Raw genomic sequence first — 23979 nt, forward strand, 5'->3', positions numbered from 1 at the left:
ATGGGAAGAGGATTTACACTTACTCTGTGGTCACAAGTGCCTCTACCTGCACGAATCTTTCCTGAGTGCCAACTATAAGTGCCAGGCAATGACATCATGCTGGGTAATGATTTATAACAGAAAACAATACAAGCAGAGACACGGACTGATCTATGATAGACTAGCAGACGGACAAAGTTAAATGAAACAAAGAGAAATATATCATTTCAATTACCGGTAACTCTGAAGGACTAAACACCAGGAAGTAGTGGTTGATAATAAAACAGGGGACCTTATAGGGAAGAGAGTAGGAGAAGGCCTCATTAAGGAAGCGACATTTAAGAATGAGAGCCAGGTACAGAAAGTGCAGGGACAAGGAGGTCTTCTAGGCCTCTTGCAAGGAGGAATGGTGTGGGTCAGGGAAAATCTTGGTGTGCTCATGGAACCAAAAGGTGGCCAATGTGACTGGAGTGATTTAGGTGGGAGCAATAGAAGGGAATTGCATTAACCCAAAATTTGTGTTCCCTTAAATTATTTCTGAGAAAGTAGCCTAAAAACAATATGAGCTGACTCATGATACAATGTTATCTCCATCACTGGAGGTGACCAACCACAGGACTGGACTAAAGGTTTGTTGGACAATTAAGGATTCCCTTAAAGAATGTTCTCTATGGAAAGGTAAATATACTAAGAATTTAAAAACCATGGGCAAGGAGGCATGCACAAAAACACACACTGAAAAATCTGAACCAAGCCAAGTCTCCATCGATAGACAAACAGATGAGTGCATTGAGGTGTTCTGGATCAGTTCAAACTAATGAACAAGATCTATATGTCCTCAAAAGAATAATTGTGAGTGAAATAAGTTCCAGAAAGATCCATACTGAATGATGCCATTTATATAATTTTTAAGCCACACAAACCATTCACTGAATGTTTACTGTATGTCCAATAATGAATCCACTTACTTAATCCAGAGAACAATCCAGGAGACAGATGCTTTATTATCCCCATATCACACATAGGAAAAAAAATGAGGCAAAAAGAAGTTAAAGAACTTGCCCAGCATTATATAGCTAGTAACAGTGAGAGCTAGGATTTCAATCTGAGCAGTCTGGCTCCTAAGACTATACATTTAGCCACTATACATATGCCCTCCTTATATTTCTCATATGTGAACACATATAAATGTGGTTAACACACACACACACACGGACTGAGTACTCACCAACCATGTTAGTGACGGCTGGTAGAAAGGTTGAAAGAAGAAAGGCACTGAGAGGGGAACACAGATTTCAAATTATTCTGAGATTTTTTAAGGTTCTAAGCAAACAGACAAAATGTTAACATCTGATTCTGGGGGACAGTGACAGCATCGTTGCTTCTTTTATCCCTTGTGCTTGTACGTGTTTTTCTTTTGTTTGGCAGAGTAACTCCTCTGCCAAGTTAAAACATTGTTATGACCTTAAAGACCCAAGGCCCAGAGTAGTTACGTAATATACCAGCAGTCAAGTGAGGGAACCATGCTAGAAGCTGCATCCCCAGGCACGGGGTCCTATGCCTACTGTGCAACCCTGTGCTGTCAGGCAGCTCATGTGCCGTATTTTTTTACCAGGATGTAAGCATGAGGGCTGAGCCAGCCTAGCTCATCAGCACATCTTGGCTCCACTTCATGCACCGGCTATATCCACGAAAAGTTGTATTTAAATAAAATATTTGCATATCAAATCATATTTTTCTACCGATTTACATTCTAATTTTAGAGATGTGTTCCCACAGAAAGGAATTTAGTCCCAATATGTTAAAACAAATCCCAATTAAGAATCACAGCATGCATCAGACAGCATTGCTGTCAATGTTGATCTAATTCTCCCACAAGGGTCTCTCAAGAAAACCCTGGTCAAGGGGCGCATGGGTGGCTCAGTCGGTTAAGCGTCCGACTTCGGCACAGGTCATGATCTTGCAGCTTGTGGGTTCAAGCCCTGCGTCAGGCTCTGTGCTGACAGCTCAGAGCCTCGAGCCTCTTCAGATTCTGTGTCTTTCTCTCTCTCTCTCTCTCTCTCTCTCTCTCTCTCTCTCTACGCCTCCCATGCTCACACTCTGTCTCTCAAAAATAAATAAACATTTAAAAAAATTTTTTTAAAGAAAACCTGGTCAAAAGGCCACAGAGACTACATTTTAAATGGATACACATTTAAGTGTAGCCCCATTGGTTACTTCTGACTTTTGCAAGTTCTCTTTGGGCTGCCAAACGGATCACCAGGTATTCATCTGCAGGTATTCAGCAGGCCCCTCCCAGTGAAAGAATCATAAAATTCTATTAAATGGAATTCACCAACTGACAAGACCACCATCTGTCCTAGTGGATTTAAAACACCTGCCAAAGAGATTTTGGCAGATGTCCTTCGCTTTCTCTTTTTTTTTTTTTTTTAACGTTTATTTATTTTTCAGACAGAGAGAGACACAGCATGAACGGGGGAGGGGCAGAGAGAGAGGGAGACACAGAATCGGAAGCAGGCTCCAGGCTCTGAGCCATCAGCCCAGAGCCCGACGCGGGGCTCGAACCCGCGAACCGCGAGATCGTGACCTGAGCCGAAGTCGGACGCTTAACCGACTGAGCCACCCAGGCGCCCCCTTCGCTTTCTCTTAAGAGAAGCTGTATCTTTATCACATTACATTTATTTATCCACTCCTACTCTGATATATTAGGGAAAGAAAACCTGGAGGTGGAGTGGGGCTGAGACATAGACTCTGCAGGTATAGACTCCTGAATTCAAATCCCCTGTCTGTCCCTACAGATAATGTGAGTTACTAGAACTCTCTAGGTCTTATTTCTTCATCTGTTCGAAGGATATGAAAATAGTACAAAAGTAATAGGGTTGATGGAAGGATTAAAGGACAAATAAACTTTAGGGGTTGAGATAATAAAAAAAAAATCCAGTTCAGACAACTGATCCATCCTTGTTACAAAGTAAATAGATAATTGCAAATACTCTTTGGGAGAAAATAACACAGAAATATTTTCCTGCATTTAAAAACATAAATTGTTTAAAGTTATCTGAACTTAAATAAATGAAGTTATCTGAAATTACTCTATACTTCCTTGCTTATTGTCTGTTTCCCCTCAAGAGCCGGACTTTGTCTAATTTGCTTACCGTTATATTCCTTATACTTGAAAGAGTGCCTAGCACATAGTAGGTATCTGCTAAATACTTAATGACAAAGTGTATACTTGCTGAACTCTTAATAATAATATGGATTAACATTTAAGTTTGTTATTGCTAACAATGAATTTATGTTATCTAAATTTACCCTTAAAATATTGTGTATCATAGACATTACCATTATTACCCAATGTCCAGAGAGAAAACACATCCCAAGAGGTAAAGTAATTTGCCCAAGGTCAATATGTTAGTTTGGAAGTGGTCCATATACATAGCAGTTTCTAAAAGCATTACTATCTTTTTACATTCTCTGCTGTCTCTCTCCATCTCCGCTCTCCTTAATGTACTATTTGATGGGAGAAGGAACATGACTGAGAAAACAGATTTAAGTGCAGATGTTACAAGTGTGAAGATTTAGGAAATTATTTATTTTCTCTATGATATACATTTAGTCACACAGCCACTGAATGATTTTCCCAAATATGCCAGTGCAGGTGTTAATTTGCCTAGAGAGGAACCTGAAAAACCCTCTCCATTCCCACAGCTTGCTTGAGTTTCATTTTGGCAAGAGCAAAAATACCTATATTTGAGAAATGCTGGTATGTGAACTGAATCACTCCACTAATTGATTAAATGCAGAGTTATACTAAATCACTCCACTCCAAGTGAGGTTGCCTTGTAAATGCTCCCAGAGGTAATTAGTGACTAGGCGCATCCAATCAACAGAAAAAACAATTCAGACTTGGGCAATAGTGGGTGGCAGGAAAGGCGGACGATCAGCATTAAACAAACCCTTTGGGTAACTCCATCTTCCTCAGAGTTTCAGAGCATTAAGAGCTATAACTCAAGCTTCAAGTACCTTTTTGTGAAAATGAGTGCCCATGAGCAGTGCGCCTATGAACACAAACTGCATATATTTAATTCCTGTCCATTTTTCAAGGTCTGCTTGAGATGCCACCTCCTCCAGGAAGCATTCCCCAGGTCATCCAGTGAGAAGTTTCTCTTCAACGTACTTGGGACTTTTTCTATAACCCACGACAATCCAGCTCTCTTCTCCTCTCCATTCGAGTGTCCAAGGGCATTCTGTGTTTGCCCTTCTCGGCTATAACCTCATTGGGGTCAAGATCTTTGCCTTTGTGTCTGTGTCTCCCACAACATCTAGCACAAATCCTAGAATGCCTCCATCTTCTGGAAGTATCCCACATTAGCCTCTGTTCTATCTCGTCACAGAAAACATGCTACTTGAAAGATACTTTTCTCGGGGCACCTGGGTGGCTCAGTCGGTTGAGCGCCGACTTCGGCTCAGGTCACGATCTCGCGATCCGTGAGTTCGAGCCCCGCATCGGGCCCCTGTGCTGACAGCTCAGAGCCCGGAGCCTGTTTCGGATTCTGTGTCTCCCTCTCTCTGACCCTCCCTCATTCATGCTCTGTCTCTCTCTGTCTCAAAAATAAATAAACGTTAAAAAAAATTTTTTAAAAAAAAAAGATACTTTTTTCTTTAGAAACTCTTCTAAGATAGAACTCCTATAAGGTAGCATTTTACTGGCAGAAGAAAAAAAACCAACACATTAAAGAATCTTCACCCATGCATATTCTAATTCACTTTTATAAATGAGACACCAATGGACAGACACATCCTCCCCACCAGGTAACACCAAGGTACAGTCAAGTCAGGGAGAAGTAGAGTTCCAAACCCTCAGGCCTTCTCTGAGTCCCATTCAAGGCAAAGCAGAGGTATTCCAAAATGACTTTGACACTTTGACAAGTCTAAAATGACTTTGACACTCTAAAGCTGGTATTTAGGGTGTTTTTCAGCTTAGAAAAGATCCATGCCAGTCTTACACATAGCCATTCATTCTCTCTGCCCCCAACCCCAATTCCTAATATAATTGGTTTCAAGTAAGAAGTGGATAAAAATCGTACTTATTCAATTGTCTGCACTACACAAAGAAGGCAGTGACAAAGACAACCGTAAAAGGCTAGCTAGCCCCCAAATAATCCTATCAGGCTTTGGAGCCGGTATGATAGAAGCGTTTCCAGTTAAGCAAGCTTCCTACTTAAATTCATCAATATTATTATCAGGCTAGCCAATGAAATGAAGGTTTTCACTCCCTTAATACACATCAACTCAGAGCTAGACTTAGAATGGTGAAATAGGAGGAGGAATAAAAATAAATGCAGGAAAGAATGATGAGTTTGTTTTTTACACTTTACGCATTTCAAAGTACCTTCTTATAGTTTGTCATTTAATTCTTACACTCAGTCTGTGTACTCTTCCCATTTCCGGATGAGGAATCTGACCCTTGAGAACATTAAGTGACATATCCACTAGTACCCCTAAGTACTCCTTCAAGGTACTTTCATTTACTCATTGACAAAATGGGGCAATAAAAGTACTTACCTTATGTGGTTGCAGTGAGGATGATATAAACTATTACATATAAAGTTCTGAGCCCTAATCTTCTGCCCCTTCCCCAGTCCTCTGCTTTTCCCACTATCCCAATATACCTCTGCACGTTAAAATCTGACGCTAACAACGCACAAGACAGATGATATACATAGGAGAAGGCAGCCACAGTCATATTCTATTATTTAAAAATGTATGAACTCACATCAAATGACAGCTCACCATGTACCAACTACAGGTGTGGCTCTTTATATGTATTAATTTATTTCATCCTCACTACAACCATATATACCATATATATACAATATAACAATACATATTACATACATATAATATCTATATATTACATATATATAATATACATATAAATACAATGTATATATATATGATTCCATTTCATCAACGAGTAAATGGAAGTACTCTAAGGCAGTGAGCTTAAGTAGCTTGCCAGTTACTATCATGTATTCATATTGAAAGACAGAATTTTGAGGGCACCTGAGTGGCTCAGTCGGTTAAGCATCCAGCTCTTGATTTTGGCTCAGGTCATCCTCATGATCCGTGGGATGAAACCCTGAGTCAGGCTCTGCAGTGACAGTGCAGAGCCCAACGTGGAATTCTCTCTCTCTCCCTCTCTCTCTCTGCCCCTCCTCCGCTTGTGCTGCACTCTCGCTCTCACTCTCTTTCTCTCTTAAAATAAACATTTTTTTAAAATATAAGAATTAGGGGCACCTGGGTGGCTCAGTCGGTTAAGCATGCAACTTCAGCTCAGGTCAGGATCTCATGGTTCGTGGGTTCAAGCCCCGCGTCAGGCTCTGTGCTGACAGCTCAGAGCCTGGACCCTGTTTCAGATCCTATGTCTCCCTCTATCTCTGTACCTCCCCCGCTCAGGCTCTGTCTCTCTCTGTCTCAAAAATAAATAAACATTAAATGTGTATATATATATATATATATATATATATATATACATACATATATATGAATTAAAAAAAAGAAAGACAGGATTTTGTAACATGCCCATATTAAATGTGGTGTGGTGACGGGGCGCCTGGGTGGCTCAGTCGGTTAAGCGCTGACTTCAGCTCAGGTCATGATCTTGCGGTCTGTGGGTTCGAGCCCCGCATCAGGCTCTGGGCTGATGGCTCAGAGCCTGGAGCCTGCTTCCGGTTCTGTGTCTCCCTCTCTCTCTGCCCCTCCCCGTTCATGCTCTGTCTCTCTCTGTCTCAAAAATAAATAAACGCTAAGAAAAAAAAATTTAAATGTGGTGTGGTGAAACAGTAAAAGCTCAGAGCCTGTCTAGACCTTCACAGTCCAATATCGTAAACCCCAGCCACATCCAGCAATTGAGCACTTGAAATATGGCTAGTGCGGTTGAGGAAATACATTTTGATTTTGAATTTGAATTAATCTGAATTTAAATTTAAAATGAATATTCAATGAAATAGCAGCTTTCCAGACATTGGTTGTCAGTCAGTGAAGGGCAGTGATCCTTGAGAAATGGAAAACAATACAGATGAGTGCTACCATTACCCAAGCTTATTGCTCCAAGAGAGTCCCCGCGCTGTGTCGGAGGGAGGAGGAACTCAGGCAGAGCCCAGCAACTTCCCTGAGTTGAGGTGAGGAAGTTGAGAGTTTGGGGAGACCAAGGCACTTAGATTTCACAGGACAATATACATGAGAGGAGATGACAGCAGACAGAAAAAATATGGATCTCTCTTAAGATCAGTACTCAGTGGATTGCATACATGTGATAAAACTACCAAAAAACACAGAACCAGAGCCCAAAAGGTAACAGTGCTCAACATACACACAGGACTGAGAACAATGCCTATTCCCACCACTTGAGCCAAAAAATCTCACGATTTATAGGGAATTGGGTAGAGTACACAAAAGGACGTGCTTCAGTGATGGGAAATAATTAGCTCTACTCTACCTATTAGCACTAGCACTGCTCTTGGCCATCTAAATGTAGGATCCAAAATGTAGGATCCTTAAATGTAGGATCCAAAAAGATCAAATTGTTTCCCAGTAACTTAACTGTGTCCTAGAAAAATACCATGAATATTTATAAGAATACAAAAATAGCCAGCACCAACAAGGTAAATAACAATGTCTGGCATTCAATCAAAAATTACCAGCCATGTAAGGAAGTAGTAATGAGAAGAAGAATTAACCAATCAAAATTAACCCAGCACTGATATAAATATTAGAATTAGCTGTCACAGAAATATAAAGCAGTTATTGTAACTGTGTTCCATCTATTCAGAGTTAAAGAGAGGCATGGAATATTTTTTAAAGAGTCAAAACTGAACTTACAGAGATGAAACTATAGTATATGAGATTTTAAAAAGCACTAAATTATAATAATAAAAGAAACTACAGAATAAAAGCTCAGTGACCTTGAAAGTGCAGCAATAGAAACTATTGAAAATAATAGAGAGAAAAGAGAATTATGATTTTTTGAAATGAACAGAATATCAGTAAACTGGCACCACTAAGCAGCCCAACATACATGTAACTTGGAGTCCCTAAAGAAGAGAAACAGGGACAGAAAAAATACGTGAAGATATAATGGCCAAATTTTTTCCAAATTTTTTGATGAAGTGCAAGAGATCTCACACAGAAAAAAAGATGAAGAACATCACACCAAGATACATCATAGTCAAACTGCTCAAAATCCATGATAAAGAGAAAGTCTTAAAATCATGAGAAAGAAAATTACCTACAAAGGAACAAAGATAGAATGATACATATTTCTTGTTGGAAACAGTGCAAGTGGTAAGACAGTGAATCAACATCTTTAAAGTACTGAAAGAAAAAAAACTGTCAACACAGTATTCTACACCCAGCAAAAATATTTTTCAAAAAATAAAAACAAAACACTTCTTCAGACATGCAAAATCCAAAAGAATTCATCACCAGCAGACTGGCACAATAGGAAGTGTTAAAGGAAAGCCTTCAGACAGGATGAAAATGATACCAGATGGAAAAGAAAAACACAGGAAAGAGTAACTACATGGGTAAATATGTGATTGATTTTCTTATCATCTAAATCTGTTCAGGCACTTGGGTGGCTGAGTCAGTTAAGGATCCAACTCTTGATCTTAGCTCAGGTCGTGATCTCACAGTTCCTGAGTTCAAGCCCCGCATCAAACTTGGGATTCTCTCTCTGCCCTTTCCCCACTCTCTCTCTCTGTCTCTAAGAAATAAATAAATAAATATTTTTTTAAAAGATAATTGACTGATTAAATAAAAATAATAATAATGATGGGGCTCCTGGGTGGCTCAGTCAGTTGAGCATCCAACTTTGGCTCAGGTCATGATCTCGTGGTCCGTGGGTTCAAGCCCCGCATCACGCTCTGTGCTGACATTTCAGAGCCTGGAGCCTGCTTCAGATTCTGTGTCTCCCTCTCTCTGCCCCTTCCCCACTCGTGCTCTATCTCTCTCTCTGTCAAAAATAAATAAACATTAAAAAACTTAAAATAATAATAATAATAAAATAATGTCATATGAGGAAGTAAAATGTGTGACAAAACAATGGTCAGGAAGAAAAAAGCAAATGATTGAAATGTTCTTATACATAAGGTTGCATACTCTCACTTGAAGGTAGACTGTAATAACCTAATGTTGTATACTATAAACTCTAAAGCAAAACTAAAATAAAAAAGAGTTATAGTTAATAAGCCAACAACAGAAATTAAATGGTACCATTAAACAAAAAACTTCAGTTAATCCAAAGGAAGCCAAAAAAATGGAAAAAATGGAACAAAGAATAGAGGGAACAAGTAGAAAACAAATAGAAAAAAGATGTATTTAAATATAAACATGTTGGGGCGTCTGGTGGCTCAGTCATTTGGGCATCCAACTTCGACTCAGGTCATGATCTTACTGTTCATGGGATGAACCCCCACTTTGGGCTCTGTGCTGACAGCTCAGAGCCTGGAGCCTATTTCGGATTCTGTGTCTCCCTCTCTCTCTGCCCCTCCCCCACTTGTGTTCTCTCCCTCTCTCTCTCTCTCTTTCTCTCTCACAAAAATAAATAAATGTTAAAAAAATTTTTACACACACACACATATATATTTAAATCTGTCAACAATGACATGAACAGTCTATGAATAGTCTACATACCTTGATAAAAATATAGATATTGTTTTACTGGTTACAAAGGAAAAAGGAAAAAATAAAGCAAAGACCCAACTACACTGCCTATTAAAAAAGCACTGAACATGCCACACCACATTTAAATCTCAAAATAACTATGATCAGTGAAAGAATCCAGACCCAAGATCATATTGTATGATTCTATACATGTAAATTCCTAAAAAACGCCAGCTATTCTATAGTGACAGAAATATCAGGAGTTGCCTGGGGATGAGGGCAGAGAAGTGCAGGAAGGAGGGATTACAAAAGGGAAAAAGAGGAAGCTTTTGGGGTGAGAGGTATGCTCATTGTCTTGACTGTGGTGATGGTTCCATGGGTATATTCATATGTCAAAACTACCAAATTGAACACTTTGAATATGTACACTTTATTATTACAGAATATGTCAAGTGTACTTCAGTAAAGCTGTTTAATTTTTAATATCTGACACTTACATGAGTATGTATGGAATAGCTTGGCAAATCTACTTTTCAATTTTAAATTTTATTAAATCTAAATATAGACCAATTATTTCAGATGAAAACTTAGCATCTAAATCAAGGTATATTATAAGTATGAAATACAAAACAGATTTTTGGAGACTTTGTAAAAACTTACAAAATATCTTAATAAATTTTTGTATTGGCCATAGGTTGAAATAATATTTTTAGTATGCTAGGTTAAATAAAATGTAGAGTTAAAATTAATATTAGTCATTTCTTTTTACTCAACATGACTACCACAAAAATTAAAATTACAAATAGGCCTCATCTTGCGTTGCTATTAGACAGGGCTGCCCAACAGTGTTAACCATCCTGTGGTTGACAAAATGAGGCGCCCCCCTCCCCCAGCAAAGACGTCCACCTCCTAATCCTGTGAAATTGTAAATATGTTACCTTACATAGCAAAAGAGACTTTGTGGGTGTGATTACATTATGAATCTTGAGATAAAAAGATTACCCTGGATTGTCTGAGTGAGCCCAATATAATTATAAGGGTCTCTATAAGGGGGGGAAAAGAGGCAGAAGAGTTAACATCAGAGAAGACAATATGGCAACAGAAAGAGAGAAAGAGGGAAATGGGACAACAGAGCAGAATTTGCAATGACACTGCCATGATGCAAGGAATGTGGCAGCCTCTGGAAGCTAGAAAAGACAATAAATCAAAGACCCCAGAAGGAACACAGCTCTCCCAACACCTTGATTTTAGCCCTCCTGAAGCCCATAGACCTCCAGAACTATAAGATAATAAATCTCTTTAAGCCACTAAATCTGTGGCCATCTGTTACAGCAACAATGAGAAACTAATACAGACTGTGCCGCCTGAAAGTGGGATGCTACTGTAACAGATAACTAAAAACATAGAGGTGCCTCTGGCATTGAATAAGGAGCAGAGGCTCAAAGAATTTTGAGAAGCATGAGAGAAAAAGCCTAGACCGCTAACAGACTGTTAGCAGAAATATGGATGTTAAAGACCCCACGGGTGAGGACTCAGAATGAGGTAAAGAACATGGTACAGAAAACCTGTATCATCTTAGACAACACTTAAATCATGGTGAACAGACCATTAGTAGAAACACGGACGTTAAAAATACTGCTGGTGGGGTTCCTGGGTGGCTGCGTCAGTTAAGTGCCCCACTCTTGATTTTGGCTCAGGTCATGATCTCACGGATCATGGGATCCAGCCCTGTGTCAGGCTCTGTGCTAACAGCATGAAGCCTCCTTGAGATTCTCTATCTCCCTCTCTCTCCACCTCTCCCCTGCTCACGCGCTCTCTCTTTCTCTCAAAATAAATAAATAAACTTTTTTTTAAATACTGCTGGTAAGGGCGAAAAAGGAAATGGAAACCGGAAGACACAGGATCCTTGTTACATAGTAGCAGAAAGCTTAGTTGAATTGTGTCCTGTAGTAATGCGGAACGCAAAACTTCCAAAAGATGAACCTGGACATTCAGATGAGATTTCCAAGCAAAGTATTGCAGGTATAGACTGGTTTCTCCTTGCTGCTTATAGTAAAAGACAACAGGAAAGGGAGACGGAGGGATGAGCTGACAAGCAGAAGAAACTAGGGCCCGAGGAGTAGGAGAATTCTCAGCCTATTTGGACTGCAAAAGATGATAAAATTAGGAGATTCCCTGTCAGGAAATTCTGCTCTGGGAGAAAAGCCACAGGCATAGCTGAACAACTTTCTGCTAATGCCTCTGATGATCAAAAGTTCAGAAGATACAATCACAGGACAGCTCTTTGAAGAGATCGGGTATGTGACTCATGGCTCCCCTCAGTCATCTTGGCATAGGCCAAGAACAGAGATGGGGGTATCTAAGATAGATCTTAGATAGATCTGTGGGGGCGCCTCTTGTCCGATGCACCAGAGGCCCTAAATGTTCCTGAGAATGTTATACCAGCAGAAACACTGCCAACTTGGACTGAAGAAAACGGACAGGATGAAACGAGAAAAGGCTGACAGACTTCCAAAATACTACAGGCAGGAAACAGGCTGCTAAAACTACTCAGCCACACACCCATGCTACTCTGCCTGAAAAAGGAAGAATAACTCAAAGGAATGAGTCACGAGCCCAGAAGGCAGAGCCAAGGACCACATGGGATTATTCCCTGGCCCTGCTAGATTTCAAAATCTCTTGGGACTCGTGGCCCCTCTCCTTTCTATTTCTTTCCTTTGGACAGGACTGTCTATAACGGGCACCCTACACCTACACAACCACTGTATTTGGGAAACAAATTACCTGTTTCCTACTTTTCAGAGATCCACATATGGAGAAGAGTTTTGTCCCCAAATGTATGATACTCAGAGGCACAGTCATACCTGATGTAGATTATTTAGATCATCAGCTGACAAGACTGGATAAGATTCTAGACTTTGAGCAGATGCCATAATAGGTTATGACTTTGGGAGATACTGGGATGAGGTGAATGTATTTTTCATGTGGGACAGAAATTAACCTTTGGAGGCTAGAGGGCAGACTGTGTGATAAGCAAAATAATGGCCCACCAAAGATGTCCGTGTCCTAACTGCCAGAACCCACAAACATGTTACCTTACGTGGCAAAAGGGATTTTAGCATGTGATTCAATGATGGATCTTGAGGTAAAGAGATTACTCTGGAATACCCAGGTAGGCCCAATATAACCACAAGGGTTCTTAAGGGAAAGTCCTCTTCAGTCAACCTCCCATAATGAAGTTACTCTTCCCCCAGAAGTGAAAACCCCTCCCCATGGCTGGAGTCTGCTAGATGTCCCAGAGGTAGTTGGCCAAAGCAAAGAGTACACATATTAACAGATTTCTTGCCTAGGAAGACCGTACTTGTGGAATAATTAAGTAAATGAACAGTGAAAGTAAGCAATAAGGCTTTTACAGAGCATATTGGACAGAGGATATTTTAATTCAATTAAAAATGTGTATCTGTCACCTACTACACGCCATGCATGGTACTTGGTTCTAGAGATGTAGGGGTACCTAAACAGATACGACTTCTGCCTTCATGAAGCATGGCCTCTCAACAGTAATTGAGCAGACCGACCTTGTACAATGCAAAAAGAAAAGTCATTCCATCTTGTATACTCTTAACGATACCCACTTTAGGGACTTCACCAATTCTTTAGTAAGAGTAAATGGAAACTAACATGTCCATAGGCTTGTTATATATCATCATATAATGTCTGTAGGTTTATTACATGTCATTAACAAGGCTTAAGTTATCTCTGCAGTAAATATGTAAATCTCATCCCTTAATACTGGTCCAGTCATTCTAAAACGATCCTTTTGCTATCTTCACAAAAGGCCGAGTTAAAAGAACCCTGCCAGGAATTTTCACAGAGGAATACCGAAGCTGCCTATCACATCTAATCAGGTCACTCCCCTACAGCAAGCTCCGCAAAGGCCCCCACAGCACTGAGAGTAAAGTAAGAGACCACGAACCCGGCACTCCAAACAGGGGTAATAATTACAATAGCTAACAAGTATACACGGCCTTCCACCTATCAGAATGGATACTGGCCATAAATCATCAGCATACCTAAACCCCTGGATATCAGATCTGCCCACGGGGTCCAGCATAACCCAGCCCCTGCCTGCCTCTCCAGCCACTGACCACTCTTTCCAATACTAGCCACCCTTCTATTGGTTTCTGCCTTAAGACCTTCATACATACTATTTTTCCCTGACCAGAATGCTCTGAACCCCCACCCCTTCCTGCACCGGGCTTTCTATTCATTTTTCAAGTCTCTGCTGACACATCAATTTTCAGGGTAACCTTTACCTGACCACCACCATTTCTCCCCGTACTACTCTTTGGCAGGCTATACATCCCCTTCACAGTAAGTACAGCAATTGTCATTCAATGATTCCTTGGGTAATGACTGTTTCTCTCATTACATTTTAGAACAGGGGCTGCACCTTTCTTATTTACTCTTACTGGTACCTGGTAACCCTATTATTAGCATGTTGCCTGGTCCAAAGCAGGAGCTCCAGACTAACAGCTAGTACTTATTAAGGATCCACGGTATGTGTTAGACGCTGTCGTAACCACTCCGATGGACTGGCTCCTCTAATCCTTGTAAGAGCCCCAGGAGGTAGGTACCAGTATTTTAGACGAGGACATCAGCACAGTTAGGCTAAGGGACTGCCCAAAGTCTCAAAGCCAATAAGTGGCAAAGTTAGAATTTGATCTCAGGCAGTGGGCTTTTAAGAAACATACTATACTCCCTGGGTTACTGAGAACCAAGTAAGTTGCACCCCTAAATTCACCCATAAAACATCCTCTGTTATGGATGAATGTTAATTCATCCATAAAACATCTTCCGTGCTCACGTGCCCATTAAATGAGGGAGAGGGAGAGAGAGAGATCTATGAATAAGGATAGGTGTAGGTATAGTATAGGTACAGGTAAAGATAAAGATAACAGTTAAAGAAATATCATGTAAAAAAATAATATGGCTGGCCAATGGCTTTCAAGGGCTTTGCAACTTCAATCGACTTTAGATCCCCCCCAAAAAAATACCCAAGGAAAAATTTCACCACCAAACCAAATATTTCACAACCATGCCTCTAGTGCCCCTCCTCTCACCCACAGAACACACCCCCTCGACTATCTGAACACCTTTGGCATTTCCGAACATTCCTTATGACAATAACACAAGAGAAATAGCAGAGATGATCTTCCGACAAACACACACCATATGAACACTCACCAGACAGATCCTCCTTCCCCAAGCTCTGCCCCCGTGCAAAGGAAGAGGTGTCTTTACCTTGAAATAAATACGCTTTGCTGGCATTGTGCAGTCCGGACACCTGAGTGACTCCAGCGGTGGTGTTCACGAGGTCGAGCTCAGCGATAATATCCACCTGCAGGTCAGGGTCCGTCCCGAATCCCACCACTGAAAAAAAAAAAAAAAAAACAAGAACACAAAGAGCTGTCTTGGCTTCAAATATAGACTGCTGGCAGCAATATGGAACAGAAATTATAGAGGCCAAGAGTGGCACGGTATACCAGGAAGCCAGTGATGAGTGCGAGCATATGCTACCTTCCAGAGGGAAAGGAGGGCAATTCTTTCCTCCAAGGGCCCAGTGATATTGTAGTTTCCTTGTCCCCACCCCCACCCTCATTCCCCATGCATTAAGGATTGATGATCTCTTATCCAAAACCCTCAGGGCCAACTACATTTCAGATTCAGAATGTATTATCATATCAGAATGTATTATCATATCAGATACTGTGGCCTATATACATTTGATGGAACACCCTAAGCAAAGTCTGAATCAGTACCCCACAATCAAAACACAGTCTTTCTGAAGCAAAAACTATGAAGTTGTCCTCTAGTTGGCTAAACAAAGACCATACCTAGCCTCCTATCAGTTGAGGTCAAGTTTCACCACCAAATGAGTTCAGCTCAGGGGTAGTAGCTTCTGCCGTCATAGGAATTTTGAAGGAACTTTGTGCTATCAAGCTTTTTCAGATCTGGGGACCGAGGATACTGGATAGTAGCCCTGATCTACCTGCTTCAGAAACTGACGCAGTAGCAAACCCTGACACCACCATCACTCTGGAGAGTGTTCCCTATTCATCATGATTCAGAAGAGGACAAAGAAGAGGGATCCCAGGGGCGCCTGGGTGGCTCAGTCGGTTAAGCATCTGACTTCAGCTCAGGTCACGATCTCGCGGTTCGTGAGTTCGAGCCCCGCGTCGGGCTCTGGGCTGACGGCTCAGAGCCTGGAGCCTGTTTCTGACTCTGTGCCTCCCTCTCTCTCTGCCCCTCCCCCGTTCATGCTCTGTCTCTCTCTGTCCCAAAAATAAATAAACATTAAAAAAAAAATTTTTTTTAAGAAAAAAAAAAAAAAAGAAGAGGAATCCTGCCCTTGTTCGAGATGGGGGTTGGAGGGAGTGGCCAAAAAAGAGAAACAACAGAGAATTCCCGCCAAGGGGATTCCTGAAAGTTAAATACCCTGACAACAATGTTGGAGAACCTTAGTGCAGGGAAACATGGCCCTGAGCCTTACCTAAGAAAGGCAAATGCCTGAGGCTTTCTCTCACCCAGGGGGCCTTCTGTGCAATGGCACGCTTGTGATTGCAAAGTGACTTCCGATTACATGGATTCATAAGGCTAGAGACCACTGTAACGGACTGTGTTTAAGCCATAAAGGCAGCATCTATCTACACTTAGCATCTCAGTAGTGCAATTCTGATCGCACAGTCAGAAATGTTTTAATCAGCAACAGCTGTCAACTTTCGTCTGCTGGTAATGCAGTTGCTGAGGCAGGATTTGGAAAGCTCACACCGATTTGTCCCAGAGAGGCTGAGTGAAGGCTCATCAGGACATCGTGAGCTATTACAACCTCATCAGCTCTCTCACCTTCACCCCTTCCTCCACAGATTTGAGGAAGGAAATCTACCCTCTCCTTACTCTTTTCCTATGAGGAAAAACAGGAGCTGCTGTAGCAACAGAAGGCTGGTCTGGCTGTAGCCTGTCATTGCCAAGGCGGACAAAGGGTTAAACTGAAGGCACAGTAAACTGCCTTCTCCATTTCTGCCAGGTTTCTCCTTGTCCTCTAAGCTAAAGGTTCAAATTTGCCCCTTCCAAATGCAGCCACTTATGAGACCAGTTTACTCAAAGACAAATCTTTCTTCTACTCACTCTGCATTCACGCGTTCATTTAATACCTTTTCAACAGGTATTACTGAGTTTTTACTATCTAATAATATGCATGGCTGGGCACTGGAGCTGTCTTCCTGGAGCATGCATTCCTAGGGTAAGGCGTGAAAAGAGGACCAAAAAAAAAAAAAAAAAAATAGATAATCCGAGTTGGCAATAAATGCTATGCAGAAAATAAAACAAAGTGATGGAATACAAAGCACCTTGGGTGGGGCTTTAGAAAGCACAGTCAGGGAAGGTTCCTTTGAGCTGAAATGTGAACGCCTGCAGGGGCTGGTAATGGCAAGATCTGGGGAGAAAGCTTTCCAGGTGTGGAGAACAGCACACTGCAAACAATGTTCAGGGCACAGAGAAAAGTTGGTACAGTTAGAGCAGAGTGGGCAGGGGGAAAGTGGTAGAAAATGAAGCCAAAGACTAGACCCTTCCTTTTGAGCCACAACAAGGAGATGGATATTATTCTAATTGCAATAGGAAATCATTGGAGGGCTTGGGGGGGGGGGTGAATTTTTTTTTAACATTTATTTATTTTTGAGAGACTGAGACAGGGTGTGAGTTGGGGAGGGGCAGAGAGAGAGGGAGACACAGAATCTGAAGCAGGCTCCAGGCTCTGAGCTGTCAGCACAGAGCCTGACGCAGGGCTCGAACTCACGAATTACGAGATCATGACCTGAGCCGAACTCAGAGGCTCAACCTACTGAGTCACCCAAGTGCCCCTTGAGGTGTGTGTTTAAGAGGAGGAGGAAGAGGATACGCTCCAACTTTACATCATGATCTCACTTAAGTTCCCATCCTACTTGCTCATCCCTCACACAGACTCAGTTCGCAAAAACTGATCCCAGAATACCAACTCTGTGCAAAGAAGCACTGAGCTGATGGGCGTCTATTGGCTCAAGTCATAGCACCATGAGCCTCTTGTGAGACTGGTGATGTTTTTCTCAAAGTGAGCTCAGATATCAGCGGTTCTGTGATCACCTTGAAAAGGCAGGAAAAGAACTAATATTTCAGTTTGATCTATAGTGTTGTACACCTATATGGCAGAAATTAAATCAAGAGTTATCTCCAGAGAACCTCCAAGCTGGCCTTTCTCTGGCTAGGAATTTAGAAAGTGATCTGGGGAATGTGCCCTTAGCCGGGCAAGAAGAAGGAAACGTCCCTGTAGCCCCAGTACCTCACACAGGGCCTGTCAACTGGTACGCCCTGAATTTAGAACCTAATTAATTAACTGACGAGTGGATGCTGTGTCACTGCTTTAGGTGACAATGACCTCAGAGCAATATGCATATCTGGGGACACCACCAGAGGACAGGATGGTATTCAGGCCAAGGAGACGTTCTTTAAAAACTGTGGGTGACTGAATTATTGGAGTCAAATGTTTACCCCTTCCAGACCCATACCCTTTGGCGTGTGGCTTTGCAGTTCCTTCTACTAGAGTAAAAGTAAACTCTACGTCCTTGGACTTTGAGCCTGGCCATGCAACCTATTTGGGTCATTGGGATGCTTGGGATGTTAGCAGCATTACACAAGCAGGGGCTTGAATGTGCTTGTGCGGTAGGGCTTGTTCTCCTGTGATTCTGCACCAGGATGAAAAGAACATGACTCTACTGGTCCACTGGTCCAAGGAAACTGAGACACATGGAGACACCCCACTTGAGTCTGGCACCATGACCAGCCAAATCTGACCTAAATGAGTCAAGACGACCAGAAGAGCCTACAGACACATGAACCAGAATAAATGTTTTAAGCCACCGAGTTCTGGATGGTTTGTTATGCAATATTATTGTGGCAGCAGTTGACCTAAGCAGGGACTAAAGACCCACTATAATGGTCGTTCTTAAAATACTCCCAGACTAGGAGCCCTGCAACTAGACAAGCGTACAAGGCACCCAAACAGATTCTGTAGAACTAGCAGCACACCCCATCGGTGCCCTTGGCTCCTTGTCCCCAAGTGAGAATACGGCACACTCAAACTAGAAAGCATTGCAGAAACAACACTAAAGGAAGAGTCAACTTCAGTCCTGTCTCTGCCCCCTACCAAAACTTGGAAAAATCACTTCACTTCTCCAAGACTCAGTTCCCTCGTCTGTAAAATGGGGATGATCATACCTGCCTCCCAGCCTCATTAAGATTCCCTCATAAGGTTCTTTTTCCCACATAAACTGTGGGAACACTCCTAGGACACACCTGGTGCCCAGCTGGGCTTTGCCACATCTGTCTCTCATAAGACAGCTCCCTGGTCTTCAACTCTATAGAATTGTACAAAATATACAGGTGGCCCCCTTCCTCCCAATCCCTCCACATGCCCAACTGACCTAGAAGGGCTTCTCACTCTGGCTGTGCTTTGGGAAATCTCAATATTAAGTCTACTCTCATTCCTCCTCCTTGAGCCCACAAGTGAAGGGATTCCCCGGCTTTAAGGTAACGGTATTGCTCTTGTTATGAGAACATCCCATAAAAACAGAACAAGAGAAATCAATTAGGCTTCCAGATACAGTTTTCTTCTCTCCCTTTAATTGGTCTCCTTCAGAATGAAAATGCCTCGTGCCCATAGCAGGATGCTCAAATGATAGCACTTTACACACTGCCGAGGGAATCAGAAAATCTATTAATAAGGTAGCATTTACATGGCCTCTCCTGAACCTTCTGTAGTAGGAGAGTGTCAGTTCCATAAAAAATAATTTTTTTTATTTTAATGTTTCTGCTTCTTGTCCACGCATGGAGCTCCTGCCCTTTCCAAGGAAACTCTATTAAAGTTTTCTACTTTGGCCGTAACTGCTCTATAAATGTCTGAAGCTGGGAATTGGAATTAAGCAGGATAAAAAGCTTCTAGGGAAGAAACATTTTTTAAAACCTGGAAGGCAGTGTGTCACCATCACAGAGGCACTTGAGGCCTGGCTCTATGATTCAGAACCTCCACCCTAATCTCCCAGGACACCTGCTATGGCTGGCCTTAGCCTTGCCCAGGGAATACTCAGGCCCCAAACCCACTCAGCACACCATCAGCACCCTGGGCCTAAGCTCCCAAGCAAATCCTCCTGGACCTGGCTCACTTCAATCTAATCCAGCTCATTGTCCATGATGACAGGTGCTTTCTCCTCATCAACACAGTGGAAATAGACGCTGTGTTGAGATGCTCCAAGACCTCGTTTAACTGCAAGATTTCACAACCAGTTGATCGGATTTGGACCCCTGGACTCCTACAAAGATGCTTAATACCCCAAAAGCAATATCTTTGAAGAATATGCTCTATGCCTGTTCTAAGTCAGGCAAATACTGCACATAATTATGGCAGGTTGGGGGCTCTGTTCACAGTTTTATGATTTCAGAGTTAATGAATAGCCCGGGAGGTGCTTCAAAAAGAAAAGCTCTCCTTTCCAGCAGGTGGCAGCAAAAGGCAGCAAAAGGGGCCCCAGGAGCTCCCTGCCCATCCCCTCCACCAGGGCCCAGGTGACCAAAACAAACTACAAAAGAGAGTTTTGTATTATTCACACATCCAAGCCACTGGAGAAAAGCCACGGACATAATATCTTATCACCCTTATTACTGCAGTCTTCTAAATGTTCATTATCAATTATCAACGATGTACCTGAAAATCCCAGAATTATTTTCAGCTAGAAATAACAAGAACTGGAAAACAGCACCTCCTATCTTGACTCCATTTAACTCTCTAAAACAAGTGCCCTGAACAATGAGCAATTTAAGCAGCTTCCTGTGACACCTATCATTAGATCTTTTCATATGTAACTGCTACTGCAAGGCAGTGCTGCTTTAATTAAAATGTGCCTGATATCATCTATTCATTTCCATTAAAAGGCGGTGATATCTGAGAAGCTCACTAAGTGAACCACATGTTTATTTCATCTGGGACTGTTAACAGCCCAGACAACAATTGCCCCACTTGACAAATAAACTTTCCAAGCGGCTGTTCAGATCCTGATAAACTAATCACGAGCCAGGCTCTGCTGCCATAAAGGATGGATGCTTGCTGCAGGGATGATGGTTCCTGGGCAAATCAAAGAGGCTGCCCCCAGAAAACTGCTGATCATGCCCCTTCAAGACACAAGAAATTGTAAGTGAAACACTTGAGATATAATTCCACCCCCCCCCCCAAATCCTGATTCTTCTGATAATTTTTGCAGAAGAACTATGTGGCCTCTGGGGTTTAAGTGCCAAGTGGCACAGAAAACCCAAGCTCCCTAAGCAACTGCCACAACCAATAGGGCAGATCCTACCATGCTTCCCTTCCCTGCCTGGTATACTTTCCCCAGTCTGCCCTCCTGGAAAACTCCCTAAAGCCTTCCAAGACACAACTCTCAAATGTCACCTCCTGATTAAAGCCTTCCCAGACCACCAACCACCCCTCCTCAAAATTCAAGCCTACCATTCCTCCTCTGTATTTCTTTCATTGAAACTTCTTATACTTCTCCCTCTCCTAACCCCCATCAATCTGTAGAATAAAAATGTTTTCCAGTTTCTACCTAGATTCTCAGCTAAGCTTGAAGTTCCTGGAAGTCAAGCACCAAGTTGTTTCCTCTTTGCATACACAAGGAATCCTGGCACCCAGCAAGGCGCTCCACTATTTGAATGAACGAATGAATGAATGAATGAATCTTCCTACAACAGAATTATTACAAGACTTAAAAGAGGTTGGTGTGTGGGGAAGGGGAAAAGGCTGTGTTCTTAAAGGTATCCACTAACAATGCACCCCAGAGACACAGTCACTCATTCTGGGATGGAAGCACTTTCTGCCGACTTTTCACAAGAGTAATGAGAACAAAGGATCTAGGCATACGATAATGATGTGCACTTGAGGATGTGAAATGACCAATAAGCTGCCCCTCCCCCATCTAGTTTCTCTCTCTCTCTCTCTCTCTCTCTCTCTGTTCCTCGGTAAGATGCCCACCAGCACCAGATGCGCACAGGACTGGTAGCCCATGTTCTGCACTAGCCTCGCCCGTCCTGATCTTCCGGGGGCGCATTTCTTCCAGTGTGCTCTTGGTTTTAAAAGACTAGTTCATCCCGATGTACCCATACCCAAGAAGCAACTGTTCTCGGCTGGACTGAGCCTTGGCGTCTCTGCAGCCTCGGGAAGCTCAGGTGAAGATACGAAAGGGATGGGGATTCCTTTTGTCCCTGGAGAGTCCACACCCCTCGCTCTTCCATTAAGCAAAGGGAAAACTGCTACCCCGCTGGGGAAATGGAAAAGGTCGGCAGGAAGCTCCTAGACGCCCAACTTTGTATCCTCAGGCGGGCTAACTGCCAAAGAGGGGCGCCTGGGGCGCAAGCGGAGGGAACTTTTGGGCCAACCAAAGCCGAGCTCCCCTCCCCAGTCCTTTTCCAATAAACTTGCCACCTGGCCTGGGAAGGAGGCTTATGGCTCTAGAGAAGGGAAATGCGAGCGGCAAAAGAAGAAAAGATAAAGGGAGTAGTGACTACACGCCGGTTCTGGGTGCAAAGTCGACAGCGCGTACTCAACGCTGGCTAGCCCGGGAATAAAAATTCGCCACGCTCCCGCCCCCACCCCCCGCATCTGAGAGCCGTATTTTTGACCATAAAGTGCCTACTCCACCCCACCCCACCCCCATCTTCCCACCTCTACCATGAGACCCGTGGAGAAGACGACTGAGAACGGGTCTCCAAACCCCTTGAGATATAAGGGCTGAGGCAAGTGGGAGCGGATGGAAGGAGATGCGCTCGGAGTCCTCACAACTGCGTCTCTGGAGGCAGAACCAAGTGGGGACTTCGGAAATTATGCCAGTTATCCTAGTCCTCCCTCCACAATCCAAAACCGCAATTACAGCAAGGAAAAACTGGTTTGGAGCTTGAGAAAATCTCCCTGGATTGTCTCCACGGTTCCAATTCACCCGAATTATTATTCGTCCAGCCCTTGAGGGCAGGGTGGAGGGGAAGACAATGTTCCTGGAGTTCCCCTGGGGAGAGTCAGGAGGGAACGAGGCGAGACCGCGGAATCCCGGGGTTCGCCCGCAGCCCTCACCCCGCACCCTGCCCTCCCCGGCCGCGGCCGCGCCCGCCCGAGGGCCGGAAGCGCTCTCTCTGCGGGCGCGACTCCCACGGCTGTCCCTTCACGGCTGTCCCTTCTCAACCCAGCCCGGCACTGGGAGAGAGGTTTTCACCGCACCTTTCAAGTTCGGGGGTGTAGGGTTTGCGGGCCGGACTTGCTGTGGGTTTCGACCCGGAAGCCGGTTACTAGCAGCAGGAGGGTGCGCCGGTTCGGCCGCGCCCCTCACTCCAGCGTCCGCGAGGCCGAGTCTCCAAGAAAGGGGGCACTCATGGGGACATCTTCCAGCCCGTGAGTCCCACTTCTCACCCTTTTATCTGCTGCAGGGCAGAGAGATCCGAGGGACCCATCCACGCCTCGCCCCCTTCCCGGACCAGCGCGGAGCTCGTCTCCAGGTCTCCCGACGCCGGTGCCGGCTCTGGGCACAGCGGCGCGGCTCCCCCCCTTCCCCGGGATGCCTCCGACCGCCCAGCCGTGCTTACCTGTCCTGGCGGTGCACACGCAGAACCACACAACTAAAATCACATCCCTCGGCATAGCTCCCGAGGGTCCCCGCCAAACGGGGCGCGCGGAATCCAGGAGGAAACAAATGCGCCTCGATCCCGAGGCGCGCCGGGCACGAAGCCGCCAAACTTGCTAGCGGGCAGCGGGGGAGGTGGTTCGGCAGCGCCGGGTGCTGCGCTAGGGGATCGCGCCCGGGAAGGCGGCCCCGGCCGCCCCGCCTCCAGCCCGCCCCCCACCGCGGGCGGTGGCAACACCGGGCTCGGGCCCCGGCCCCCGCTGCGGCTGCGCCCGCCTCCGAGCTGGGGCGGGAGAGCGGGGCTCCGCCACTCCGGCAGGTTGCGCTCGGCGCGGGGATCGGGTTCTCCGGCTTCGCCCGCGGAGCTGCGAGGCCCCGGGCTGCCGGCGCGGAAGCCGCTACTACCAGGAGCACCGGGACTGGAGTCCCGGGACGCGCGGCAGAAAGGGAGACGCTGAAAACGCAAGGCGCCCCCTCGGCTTCACGCGCTCCAGCCCAGCAGCGCTGGCCTTGCTGCTGTCGCCGTCTCTGCTTCGCCGCCGCTGTGGGGGCTGCCGAAGTTGCCACAGTGCATCCCGGCGGAGACGAAGAG

General features: G+C 44.0%; 1 protein-coding gene across 2 annotated transcripts in view; it reads right to left on the reverse strand.

Annotated features, from left to right (window-relative positions):
* Positions 1–23523, reverse strand: part of NELL1 (neural EGFL like 1) — an 874069-nt gene extending 850546 nt beyond the window's left edge. For both annotated transcript variants that reach the window (XM_053899887.1, XM_053899886.1), the window contains exons 1-2: positions 23350–23523; positions 14950–15078 (exon numbers count right to left, since the gene is read on the reverse strand). In XM_053899887.1, coding sequence (XP_053755862.1) covers positions 14950–15078; positions 23350–23404 — 184 coding nt within the window. In that variant the 5' untranslated portion in view covers positions 23405–23523. The remainder of the gene's footprint in view (positions 1–14949; positions 15079–23349) is intronic.
* Positions 23524–23979: the final 456 nt, after the last annotated feature.

Source organism: Panthera pardus, unplaced genomic scaffold (assembly GCF_024362965.1).
Source record: "Panthera pardus isolate Hobbes unplaced genomic scaffold, ASM2436296v1 HiC_scaffold_12, whole genome shotgun sequence".
Classification (NCBI taxonomy): domain Eukaryota; kingdom Metazoa; phylum Chordata; class Mammalia; order Carnivora; family Felidae; genus Panthera; species Panthera pardus.